The 13,091-nt window shown below is 39.8% G+C and overlaps 1 protein-coding gene across 2 annotated transcripts in view; it reads left to right on the top strand.

Moving 5' to 3' along the window:
- xpnpep3 (X-prolyl aminopeptidase 3, mitochondrial) overlaps nucleotides 1–13,091 on the top strand; it is a 32,535-nt gene that overhangs the window by 7,454 nt on the left and 11,990 nt on the right. For both annotated transcript variants that reach the window (XM_076265634.1, XM_076265633.1), the window contains exons 5-8: nucleotides 9,274–9,336; nucleotides 9,775–9,888; nucleotides 10,240–10,325; nucleotides 10,702–10,885. In XM_076265634.1, the coding sequence (XP_076121749.1) occupies nucleotides 9,274–9,336; nucleotides 9,775–9,888; nucleotides 10,240–10,325; nucleotides 10,702–10,885 (447 nt within the window). The remainder of the gene's footprint in view (nucleotides 1–9,273; nucleotides 9,337–9,774; nucleotides 9,889–10,239; nucleotides 10,326–10,701; nucleotides 10,886–13,091) is intronic.

The raw sequence follows: 13,091 nt of genomic DNA, 5'->3' as shown, positions 1-13,091 counted from the left end.
GATGATCATATGCTGATTTTAGTTTGAAGTATATGTTTTTGGGCTTTTGCCTTTATGTCAATAGGACAGAGGAAGCGAGTTGGAGAGAGAGATGGGGTGAGATCAGGAAATAACCGCAGGTTGGAATCAAACCTGGGTCTCCATGGGCACCGAGACCCAAATGTGGTACGGTGCTGACTGACTCCTCCGCCCCAGCTCCCCTCATTATGACCGGCGCTAGTGTAGAGGTCATATAGGTTTAGTCAGAGTTTTTTTTTTCTTCAGTAATTTTGTGTCAACGATTCCCAGGACACTGAAAGACCGTGCTGCATGAAACTTGGTGGGCAAGACTGGACTGGACCCCCCGAAAGGAGGTTAGGGCGGACACAGTAATATACAGTGAATATCTCGAGAACTGTAGGGCCTAGGAGGACCACATTTTTTTGTACGCTGGGCTCAAGGGGCCATCTCAACCCATCCCATAACCATTCACATAGTTAAAATTGAAAAAGCAAAACTGAGGCTCTGTAATTGCAGGTATCTTTGGCTGATGTGTTCAGAACTGCATCACTATGACACCCTCTGAATGCATACGGAGTTTCGTGGAATTCCGTTCATAGAGAGCCATACAATAAATTAATTTATGTGTACATTTAGTGACTGTACACACACACACACTCACAAGCGAACACACACACACCATTACCTACCCCCCCCCCCCCCTCACACACACACACACACAGATAAGCACACATATACACAGAAGCAAACATACATGTGCTTGGGTGTGTGGGTGGGTGTGTGGGTTCGCTTGTGAGTACGTGTGTGGGGGTAATGGTGTGTGCGTGTGCCTGCTTGCCTGCATATCTGTGTGTTTTTATGTGTGTGTGTGCGTGCATGTGTGTGTGTGTGTGTGTGTGTGTGTGTGTGTGTGTGCATGTGCGTGCGTGCGTGTGCGTGTGCATGTGTGTGTGTGTGTTTATGTATGTGTGAGTGCATGCGTACGTAATTCCACGAAACTTGGCATGCATTTAGAGCAAGTGTTTTTCAACCTTTTTTGTGCCACGGCACACTTTTGACACTTAAAATGTCCCACGGCACACTAACATCCTGTGTGAAGAAAAAATAAACATACCATTGCCTAAGATTTCAAATAATACACAGATATGGCCTTATGGCTTCTATGCAAGACCTGCTCAATAAAACAAGCGCCCTCTGTTTCATTTGTAGGTGACTATATCTAATTTAATTGTTGTTATGAACCGGATATGTGATGATTCTGTGAATACTGGATATGGGGTCCCCGTTGTACAATGCCTGCATACCACAAATAGTGCAATCATACAATCAATGAGAGCATGTGGTTATAAATTCTTTGATGCAACAGTTGCTTTTCTAGACCAGTGAGTGACATTTAGGTAATTTTCTGCGGCACACCTGATGATCTCTCACGGCACACTAGTGTCCCCCGGCACAGTGGTTTAAAAAACACTGATTTAGAGGGTGTCATAATGATCCTACACTTCATTTTGTGCAGTTTTGAACCCTAGAGCCAAAGATACCTGCGATTACAATGCCTCGTTTTTGAGGATATGGGATGTGTGGACATGGCCCCTGGAGACCAACATACAAAAATAATTTGGTCATCCTAGGCCCTATGGTTCTCGAGATATTCACAGAAAACTGTGTCCGGCCATCTACAGGCCGATTGGTGTACAGTCACTAAATGTACACATATATTAATTTGTTGTATGGCCCCCAATGAATGGAATTCCACGAAACTGGCATACATTCAGATGGTGTCATAATGATCCTACTCTTCAAATTTCGTGCAGTTTTGAACATGTCAGTCAAAGATACCTGCGATTACAACGCCTCGTTTTTGCTTTTTCATCATTAACTAGGTGGCGCTATACCTCAAATGAGTGGATATGGGATGGGGTGACATGGCCCCTTAAGAACAAAGTATGAAAAAAAGTTGGTCATCCTAGGCCCTACGGTTCTCGAGATATTCACAGAAAACTGTGTCTGGCCTACCCTACTTTCGGGGGTGGGCGACGGTGCGGTGGGGGGCCGACGGATCAAAACAAAAAACAAAGGTTCCGTGTCATCCTTGTAGGGCTACATGCCCACTAAGTTTCGTGCAGCCCGGTCTTTCAGTGTCCTGGGAATCGCTGACAGAAATTCACTGAAGAAAAAACATCCGGAAGAATAAAAACTCTGTCTAAACCTATAATAATGTATTTAGACCTGTCTTTGCACATTTACACATTCCAACTGCATTTTTTTTATTTGCAGGTATTGCTACTACCGTTTACCATAGCCATTTTCGATTTCAAAACTGACGTCATTCTATCTTGTCACTGTTTGGCCTGCCACTTAAGGGAAACGCTATGACAGTAGCCATACTAGTATCTCAATTCATTCAAAATGAACAGATATTAGTTTGTCCTACTTGAATACTTTTACTGTCTTTGATGAATATTGGTCTTGTTTAACATTAGTGTAGCTTGGTATGACTGACCATGACATCCTGTTAAACTGCTTGGAGGACAAAGTAGGCCTGCAGTTTCCAGTTTAAGATCATTCACCTCCTGAAAGAGAGAACGTTCCCAGACAAATTAGTTAGCTGCTCTTCATCCTCTGTTTCCATCAAATGTGGCATCCACCAAGACCTCTTTTATTCTTACTACATGTGCTACCACTTGATTCTATCCTCGAGATTCAACAGTCAGTATCACTGCTATGCTGACGACACACAAACAATGTTGTATTTAACAGTTACATCTGATGGCACTACCACATAAAGAACCTGTTTAACTGCTTAGACAACATAAAATCCATCAAAATTCAACAATTGGAAAACTGAAGTGATAATATTTGCCTCTCCTTGCTTTGTTACTAGTTTGAGAAATATACTCAGTCCCCTGTCTGCAAATCTGCACAGTGTGGTCAGTGTTGTTGTTCAGTTGGACAGTGCTCTAAATTATAACAAATAACTCAGCATTGTGATGAAAGTTTTTATCAACTTAAAATCATTGCCAAATTTAAGCTGTTTTTGTCTTATAATGATCTGGAAACATGTTTTTTTTTACCTCTCGACTGGACTGTTGTATCTCCTTGAATACAGGTTTGACTCTGTCCAACATTGCCAGACAACAAATGGCTCAAAATGCAGCAGCCAGACCTTTAAAGAGAACTCATCAGTCCTGTTCTGGTTCAATTGCATTAGCTACCCGTAAAACATAAAATTGATTTAAAAATTTTTTTGTTTTTAAAGTCCTTAACGGATTAGCTTGCATTAAAGATACAAATACGAATATGAATACTTTATTATCCACAGATGTGAAAATTTTCCTTTGGTTTCACCAAGAAGGGAGACAAGGGAGACAGGACATTAAAAAAACAGTACATAGCCAAGACGGCAAGACGGAATATACAGACAATACATTTAATAGAAAATGACATGACAAAGGTTGCATCTACAAGAAGCCAAATTAATAAATAAATAGATAGATAAATATAGCCTACTAAAAATGCTTGCTGTGCATAGAACCTGCAATCCGAAAGTCTGTCTGGCCCTACATTCAATTCTTATGTACGGTTTCTAGTGCTATTTAGCACCTTCACAACATTAGGGACGAAGGATTTCTTAAAGATGTTTCTATTTGCTGTTGGTACTCTAAAACGTCTCCCTGAGGGTAGGAGTTCAAATTTGCTGTGTAGTGGATGGGAGGGGTCACTAATAATTTGCTCAGCTTTGTCTGTAATGTGTTCCTCATAAATACTGCTTAAGTGCCTTTGTGGCTTCCCTATCATTTTTGAGGCCATGCTCACTATTCTCTGCAGTTAAAAAATAGGACACTTTCCACTAAGTTTTTATATACAGTTTCCAGGATGTTTTGGTTCACTCCAAAGTTGTTGAGCTTTCGTAGCAGGTAAAACCGTTGAGAACACCTCTTAAAGATGAAGTCAGTGTTTTCCTTAAAAGTAAGTTTTAGTAGATAGGCAAGGAGGACTTGCACTCTGAGAAACAAATAATCACAGCACTTTTGCACTTTCTTGCACTTTTTGCACACTGTGTTGCCTCAAAAAACGTTTGAAAAAAATATGTAAAAAACTAAATACAGACGGTCAATAAAGACGGTAGAAGATAAAGAACATACTAAAATACAAATCATACTAAATAACACTTAATCTAAATCAATTCTAAAAACAGTATCCACATAGTGGGTGATTAATCAATCAAGAGGCGCTTGCAATGACTGAGGCAGGGACTGAGCCTGTGATTCTCTGTGCATAGTAAGGTAAGGTAAGGTGCTCTGTGTGAGTGAGTGTCATGGTGATGGTGCAAATGAGTAAGTCCAACAGTGCAACAGTGCAAGAATAAAGTCTATATATATCTATATATATACCCTATTTCCGGACTATAAGTCACACTTTTTTTCATAGTTTGGCTGGCCCTGCGACTTATAGTCAGGTGCGAATTATATATGAAAAAATATATAATTGAACATGTTTTTAAATGTTAATTCATATTAACTGACATGAACCTGACATGAAGTTCTGTGCACTTTCAGTCAGAGATTAGGTAGCCCTATGCCTGAAGCACACGTGCATACCTAAAGCCTCAAATTATGGCCGGGATTCTATTTATAGCTGGGCCTCAGATTCGGACAAATAAAGGCCAGTAATAATTTTGTTTCAATTTAACTCATAAAAGAGCTCTTCTTAATATTTTCTTTTGTTGGTTGGTTTAATATTGTTGCCAATGAAAAGTCATTGTCTTACACCACGAGTCTCCAACACGTTGCTCTCAAGCTACCAGTTGCATGCCGCCCCCTTCTGAGCTAGAGGCTGAAGCAGTAACCTACATTTAAACCCAATTGTTGCTGCAGAATAAAAGAAATAACAAAATTTAGGCTATCTAGACCTCTTTGGCTATAAGGAATAAGGTTTCCATTTCAGCACATGAATAAATGAGAGCGGATGCCTTATCTCGCAATAAGCGGATGGAAATCCCGACACCCTTTCATGAACCATCAAATACCCCACAGATTTCAGTGGTCATCAGTCCCGATATTTAGCAATATCAAACAGTACAAGCCATGCCCCAAATAAAGGTGCTGTGCTTTGCGCAGCCTAAATAAAAGACCCATAATTTGAGGATTTACGATAGTCTGTCTCCTAAACATTCCTCACCCGTTATCTAGACATGCATGAAAATATTTGAAAACAAAACTCACTGCCATGTAGGCTAATATTTGATCACTGTTTTGCTACTAATTATCTTTCACATAATGAATACGCACACTAGAAAGTGAAAGTAGGCCTACTATCCGCTCCGTGTCTGTATCTGTCTGTTCACGTCTGCAATCGATTATAACGTTCCTCAAATGGAGAACACATCCATGTTCTCTTGCGTTATAGGCTGTCATGCTTCTGTGTTCGCAAAATTCCTGACGGTTCCTGATCGTTAACGTTTGTTTTCCTTTCCTGTCGATCGCGGTTGATGTAGAAGCACCTAGGCTATAATTTGACTTCAGCGGCCGGTGAGAGAGGGAGAGAGAGAGGCACCTGCAAAGTGGTCCTGCGCGCGCGTGTGTGCCAGGGGTTTCCAATTGAAGTCAGAGTTGGTCCGTCCAGTCAATAGTCCCGCATTCAGACCATTCCATTATTAGATTAACGTTATCAGACAGTGCTGTAACATGTGTGGGAATTTCTCTCATTATGATGGAGTTGTGGGACTTTTATTACTATGCTCAATACTTAAGAACTTATGCGCAAAAACCACAATCCCGCGCTGAAATTTAGGCCCTGGTTTTAAATGCGCATATTTTTTCCTCTCGCTAGAGGTGGCCAGCCGAGTATTTCTTCTGCTGCCAGCTTGTGCCAATATATCGTCCAAAATGCTTGCTTGCATTGCATTCTCCACATTTTTAGCTAAATTTTCATGTACCACATCAGCATTTTTTGTTCAGTGAATCTTTTGTAAATTGCTTTACAATTAGCGCGGGCACTCGTCAGCAACCTTCGGCTTGCCTCTTGCCGCTATTCACTCCTTCGTCTTCATTAACATTCTCAATATTTTTGGCCTCTATGTGTCCAGTTACATCTGTCTGTTCTTGGTCTTGGATTTTGTGAAATAGATTTCTAAATATCACCTGCTTGCTGCAGCTTTGGTCTGCACGTCCTATTAAAACCGGTCTGTGCACTTCTTTTACAGCATATTTTTCTCTCTTGTGAGCATTTAATCTGCTGCCAGCTTGTGACTCCACATTGCCCAAAATGCTTGATTGCATTGCATTCTCCACATTTTAGCTAAATTTTCATGTACTATATCAGCATTTTTGTTCAGTGAATCTTTTGTAAATTGCTTTACAATTACCTTAGGGCCTATAGGTCTATGCATGCCTGGCTTGCTTCAGTCACGTCCTTTTAAAACCATCTTTTTCTCTCTCAGGAACATTTAATCTGCTGGCAGCTTGTGACTCCACATTGCCCAAAATGCTTGATTGCATTGCACATTTTAGCTACATTTTGGTGTACCACATGGCATTTTCTTTCAGTGAATCTTTTGCTTTACAATTAGACCTTCTGGCCCTCCTCTTGGCTGCCTTCACTCCTTCATCTTCATTAACATTAATCTTTTTGGCCTCAATAGTCCAGTTACATAGTCTCTGTTTTTGGTTTTGGATTTTGTGAAATACATTTCTAAATAAATGCGACTTATATTCCAGTGCGACTTATAAATGTTTTTTCCTGTTCATGACGCATTTTTTGACTAATGCGACTTATACTCCGGAGCGACTTATAGTCCAGAAAATACTGTAACTATATTAAGAAAAGGTATAAGTGTGGCCACAATTCGGCTGTGGCATGGAGGGAGGGGTTATGCATATGTGCTAATATAGCACGCAAACAGCTGATCAGGCTCTTCTGCTTTACAATAGTGCTGTGGAGTGGATGACACTCATTGTCCAAGATGTTGATCAGTTTGTTCAGGGTCCTTTTGTCAGATATTGAAGTGATGCACTCCAGTTCAGCTCCCACTACAGAGATAAATAATTAATAAATAAGTAAAGAGAATATACTTGAGCGTGCGGTTTTTCTAGTTGTCACTTTTTAACTCGCACCCGAAATTGTTGTGAGATTTGAAGTTGAGCGCCCCTGTTCTCACTACTATTTAAAATTAGGGCTGTCAATCGATTAAAAAATGTAGTCGAATTAATTACATACTCTGTGATTAATTAATCTAAATTAATCGCATATATAATTTTTGCTGTGAAAGTATTTTAAATATTTAAATTCAAACGAATCATTGAATAATCAGCATTAGTGACATTAAAGTTCAAAAACTCTTTTATTATTATTTTCACTGTTCAAATAATGGCCATAATAATCTATGATATGACCTAATATGCTGAGGAAATAAATGCAAAAGTGCTTCGGGAAGAAGTTTTTTTTTTACATACAAGGCATTTCAGGCCACAGATATAACCTAGGGGACACAATGAAAATAAATTCACTCCCCTCAATGTCAACACTATTTTTTTGCATTGATGTGCGACTTTAGAGTTGACGAACTCCGGTGATATGCAAATTCCTTGCTGCAGACATTGCAGAGGACTTTATTTTAATCAACACTTTATTGTTATCAACTCCATCAGGCGTTTTTTAAAAGTAAATGTTCCAATCAATGATCTAGGCAGCACATTTTCTTCTCTCCTTCATTTTACAATCTAATGGTTACTGACTAGAACGTCTCAGGGTCATACGGAATCGATTAATCTGCGCTATTTTTTTTAATCAGTTATTTTTTCTCAAATTAATTAATCGAAATTAATCAGTTATTTTGACAGCCCTATTTAAAATCATTAACCATTTCTACTATCTGTCCCTTGATCATTATTGGCTGTATCCTCTCTATCTCATTTTGAATAACAAGCTCTTTTGTCTTGGCATTTATTTCCAAGAAGCTAGTTTGACACCAATTTTGTAGGGTTAACCCATGGTTGAAATATAAATGCTCTCTCTTAGTGTCCCCTCTCTGTAATAGGTCAACCAAGGCCATATCGTCTGCGTATTCAAGTAGTCTACAATCCTCATGATGGTTCTTAAACCCACTTGTGTAAATGGAGAAAAGTAATGGTGATAAGATTGTCCCTTGTGGTGCTCCTGTGTTTAACACACTTTCATCTGACACAATATTTCCAAAAATAACTCTTTGGGGGCAGTCAGAGAAAGTGTCTTACACAGTGAATTATACCTCTGTTAACCCCCAAGTCCACCATTCTCTGTAGCAGAATATGTATTTGCATAGTGTTAAATGCAGATGTGAAATCTATAAACAATACTCTTGACAGTGGGTAGCGACTTGCAGGTGCTTATGGCATTAAACAAGGTAACAGTTGCATTGTCTGTGCCCCTCTGGCCTTTATATGCAAATTGTAGCTGGTCTAAAGAGCTATATACAGAAGATGTTATATGTTGGCTTACAACTCTTTCCATGCATTTACATAAGATGGAGGTAAGTGCAATGGGTCTAAAATCATCTGCTATCTTCGTACTCTGCCCTATGTCACTTCAGTCATCCTCACAACACATCCATAGTCCCCCAACCATGCCTCAAAAGAAAAGTTGATCGGGCCATTTTGTTAGCTGCCCCCAGGCTGTCTCCCGCTACACATTAAGTCCTGCCCCACTATTCTAGATCAAATTTCAATACCCATATTTTCTCTCTTGCTTTTAACTCAATTTGTTTTTGTCAAGTTCACTCCTCTCTCAGTCTTACTACATTTTATTCTTACTTATTCTTGCTTATTTTACCTTTATTTAATTTATTTCAATTGACTATTTTTTATGCTTATTTATTGATTTGCTTATTTTGTCTTTATTTCAGTTTATTTATCTATTTGTGTCATTCCTCTTGAAATCCTCTTTGCTTGCTAAATCTGTGTTCCTTCTATTCACATAATGCTGTATTATCTACTTGTTTGTCTCATAGGTGTGCTATATAAATAAAGAGACTTGACTTATTAATGTGATTAATTTGCTAATTCTTGGTTAAATACACCATAAATACACTAAATATGTCTAAGCAGTGAAATACTATAATTAAGTTTTTGAAAGAATTTAACCAATCAAATTTCAGGTAGAATCCTATAGAATTTTTGTCTGGATACCCCTACTTTTGCAAAAAGTAAGCAATATATTAGCACCGGTTGTCAAGAGAGACAGAGTCAAATGAACGTACTCTCTACAGATATGCTCACTGACACTGTCTTTTTACAGGCATTCAAGAAAACCATGGCTATGTCTTCAGGGGACATCGATGAAGCTTTACTGTATGCCAAGGTGAGCTCCTGTGAAATGGCCAGTGGCTTCTGTCTGCCTCTTCACTCGGTGGCGACGGATGCTCTCTCCCCTGCTATCGCCACGAAGGGTGCGGTGTAACGTGCAAGTGGTAACCCAGAGAGATTGCAGAGTGGTTGCCTCGGCAACAACACGGAATCCGGCTCACATGTGTTCAAGCCTGGCAGATCTGGAGGGCCTGTTATTTCTCTCCGCGCTCTCTCCATTTTTCATTCCTGTGGTTAAATGTGCATCTTTGCTCCAGCGTCTGATGCCTGTTTATTACTACAATAAATAATATGAAAATGAATGTAGCACTTTTAATCCATTTCATCTCACCCACAGGAGGTGGCAGTGTGAAAAAATAGAAACTGCCATTCCTTTCACTCTGTCTCTAAAAACATCCCCTCATTGTCTTTCTGTATTCTTTTTTTCTGTCAGTTTGATTTCGAATGTCGGGCGCACGGTGCGAACTTCCTGGCGTACCCCCCAGTGGTGGCAGGTGGAAACCGAGCCAACACTCTGCACTACATTAACAACAACCAGATTGTTAAAGTGAGTTGGGTATCCAAAAGCCCTATCAGCTGGCCATCTTTGTGCTACATCAGTCCCCCTCCCTTTTCTGTTTGTCCTGATACTTAGGAGGACAGTTATCCTCCTTTTTATATTGTTGTTGGTTTCGTAGTGCCTGTCAGTTTCTAGGGAATGATAGAGTATTGCCTTTGGTATGTGCACCACAGACCTTCTAAATGTACCTTTTTTGTACCATATGCACATTGTACTCCTGTTAAAATCATATGTTCCTTTCAGCATCCTAAAGACCAAGTACAGATCCAATGAAAGAAAATTATTACATTGAAGATCTACTGAGTAAAATAACTTGAGTTGCTTCATCCTGCTCTTCAGGATGGGGAGATGGTGCTGCTGGATGGAGGATGTGAATATTTCGGTTACGTCAGTGACATCACACGCACGTGGCCGGTAAATGGAAGGTATTGGGACACATAGGACAGTGTATGTTGAGAGGGGGCTCCTAACCATAAGCATGAGAGGTCTGAGCATCCATACGTAGTATCTGTCCCACATCACTAATTGTATAGGTAGGATCAACTGTGGAGTCACGTGTAACAACATCTATGCAGAGAATTTGCTCAACACTAATCAGTACGTTTAATGGAATCATGAGTGAAAGTGAAGTTGAATTTTGATCCTGTGTTTTCAGAATGTTCACTAACTCTGATGATAGACTGATCTATCCATAGAGTAGAAAAAACTGCTAATTTCCTCTGTAGGCCTACAAACTGATTCTATTGTACTATTTGCGTTCACATGCTGATGTTGTTCCTCCTCTCTCCTCTCTCCCTTCAGGTTCAGTCCAGCCCAGGGTGAGCTCTATGAGGCGGTGCTGGAGGTCCAGATGGCTTGTCTGTCACTCTGCACCCCAGGGGTCAGCCTGGACCACATCTACAGCTCCATGCTAGCACTTCTGGGACAACAGCTCAAGAGGCTGGGCATTGTCAGCAGCGGCGCCAGCGAGGCGGATATGCTCAAGGTATTTTCTGACATTCATATAGAATCGCAGTGATCTCAAACCATACCGTTATTAAGACAAGGTCCTGACAGTGCAACGATCATGATAACATTTTTGATACCAAGGGAACACGCACCCCATACCACACACCATATCCCACACCAGGCATATTGTTCACTCTGCTGTTTTTGGACTAAAACATCTGCTAAATCGATAAATATATAAATACTGGCAGACAAGAATCTTAAAATGCCTTTGCAATAAAGGTGAAGAGTGGAGAGGAGTATGGTCTGCTAGCATTTAGGGCCCTATCGTGCACCCGGCGTAAGGTTGTGCAAAGCATGACGCAAGGCTTATTCTTATCTTACACTCAGTAAAGTGAGGAATTTTTTGCCATGTCCTCCACTATATTAAACCTTGCGCCCAGGGGTGTGGCAATTAACAACATACAGTACGGTGTGTCTGGCGCATGATCCAAAAATTGCTATCTTACACCCTCTAAAAATCATTATGCCTCTGACCAAGAAAAACCTGGTCTATAGCAAAAGGTGCATATAAAGCACAGCTGAAGATGCACTGTCACAAGATGTAAGCAGCAACTCCTCTGAAGGATAAATATCCTTATTTAGTTATTCAGTCATTCGAATATTATTGGGGTAAGTGCTGCTTTTTTCAGGCTATGTTTTTGATGATAACCCTTTGTCAGTCAATAGTGAAAGTAATTAACTGTGTAGAACTGTTGTCATCAACTATGAGACCACGGTGAAGTTAGTTTCACTTTTCCTTTGAGTTCAAATAATAGGCAAGTGCAAGTCCAAAACACACCCATAACTGATTAAGAAACATAAGAACAACCCTTTTGTGCCCGGCGCCATCATGCCATTAATTTAGTGAATGCACTGGCCATGCCTTTAATGTCTATATACTTTGCCTCTCTGACCATCAGTTTCTGATAACCAAGATAGGGCCCAAAGAGTTTAAATTCTTGCAAGTGCCCCTCATGATGTGGTGTACATGCCACCATTTGCTGCATGTCACACATGAGTCCAAATCTCCTCCTGTCCATAGACATGTCTAGCCTGGCCCCGCCCACCTAGATCTTCTTTCAGAGAGATCTAGTCTGGAACACCATAGTTCATAACCATTTCCCTCAGACAAGAAAAATGTCAGGCCAATCAACGATGAGAGGGGAAGATGAAACCAAAACTTATTGTGAAGCAGCAACACATGCAAACCTCAAAAAATGTAGTTGGAAAAATGCAGAAATGCAGCAAAGGTAGACCCACATACATTGTTTCCTGACTGCTGATGCTGTTTATTGTCAGTTCATAAAGTTTAGGCGAAGTAAGAAGTAATGTTAGGAATGTGATTGGTAAGGCTGGACCAATGATTTCCAAGTTAGTGCCCGTCGCGATGCAAGTGTTGGAAACGTTTCCCAATCACCATTCACATCATGAATGAGTCTGGATTTTTCCAGGCTAAGACATGTCTACCCTGCACAAGTTTTTTTTATTTTTATGTATTAATTTATTTTTTATACTCTTTTTTCAAGTGAGCCCTGGCCAAGAAAGGCAGCACCTAGGAGATAAACATACAACATAAAATACAATACAAATACACAGCACAAATAGGATGTTAATAGAGTAAGGAAAAATGGTAGTCTAAAAGCATTCACAGTGATATTTTACAGCATTTTCAATACAGAATTTAAAATCAGAGAGTGGAATGAATTTATTATGTTTTAACTGTTTTGAAATGCATTCCAGAATGCTGGAGCGTTAAACCTGAAAGCTGTTTTACCACAGTTGGTATATTGAAAAGAATGACATTATTAGACCTGAGGTTATATCTATTGTTTCTACTTTGAGAAAATCGCTAAATAGGATGCTTTATAAATAAAAATGTACCAGTGAAGCTGTCTACCTATTGACAATGGAAGCCAACCAGATAGTTTGTATAAATTGCAGTCGTGAGTAGAATACCCAGACTTAGTTAAAAAACTAAAACAGGTGCACAGTGGAGAAGTGCAGAAAATTTTCTGCTTGTTTGTTTTTCAAGCTATACTGTCACTCACAAAGTTGCAACTACATACAACAGAAATATTCAGGCAGATTTGAAAATGTTCTTTATTTATTATGAATATACAAACATGTATGGCCCTCTTTCCACGCAAAGGTAGCTATGTTCATGTATTCGAAAGGTGTTCTGAAAAAAAATGTCATTACCT

Source organism: Alosa pseudoharengus, unplaced genomic scaffold (genome assembly GCF_046254945.1).
Source record: "Alosa pseudoharengus isolate Yale_2024_CS ecotype anadromous, Long Island Sound unplaced genomic scaffold, YU_APseudo_1.1 YU_APseudo_1.1_scf_4, whole genome shotgun sequence".
NCBI classification, from domain to species: Eukaryota; Metazoa; Chordata; class Actinopteri; order Clupeiformes; family Clupeidae; genus Alosa; species Alosa pseudoharengus.
The sequence above is the reverse complement of the archived record's forward strand: the minus strand, read 5'-3'. Positions and strand labels throughout refer to the sequence as shown.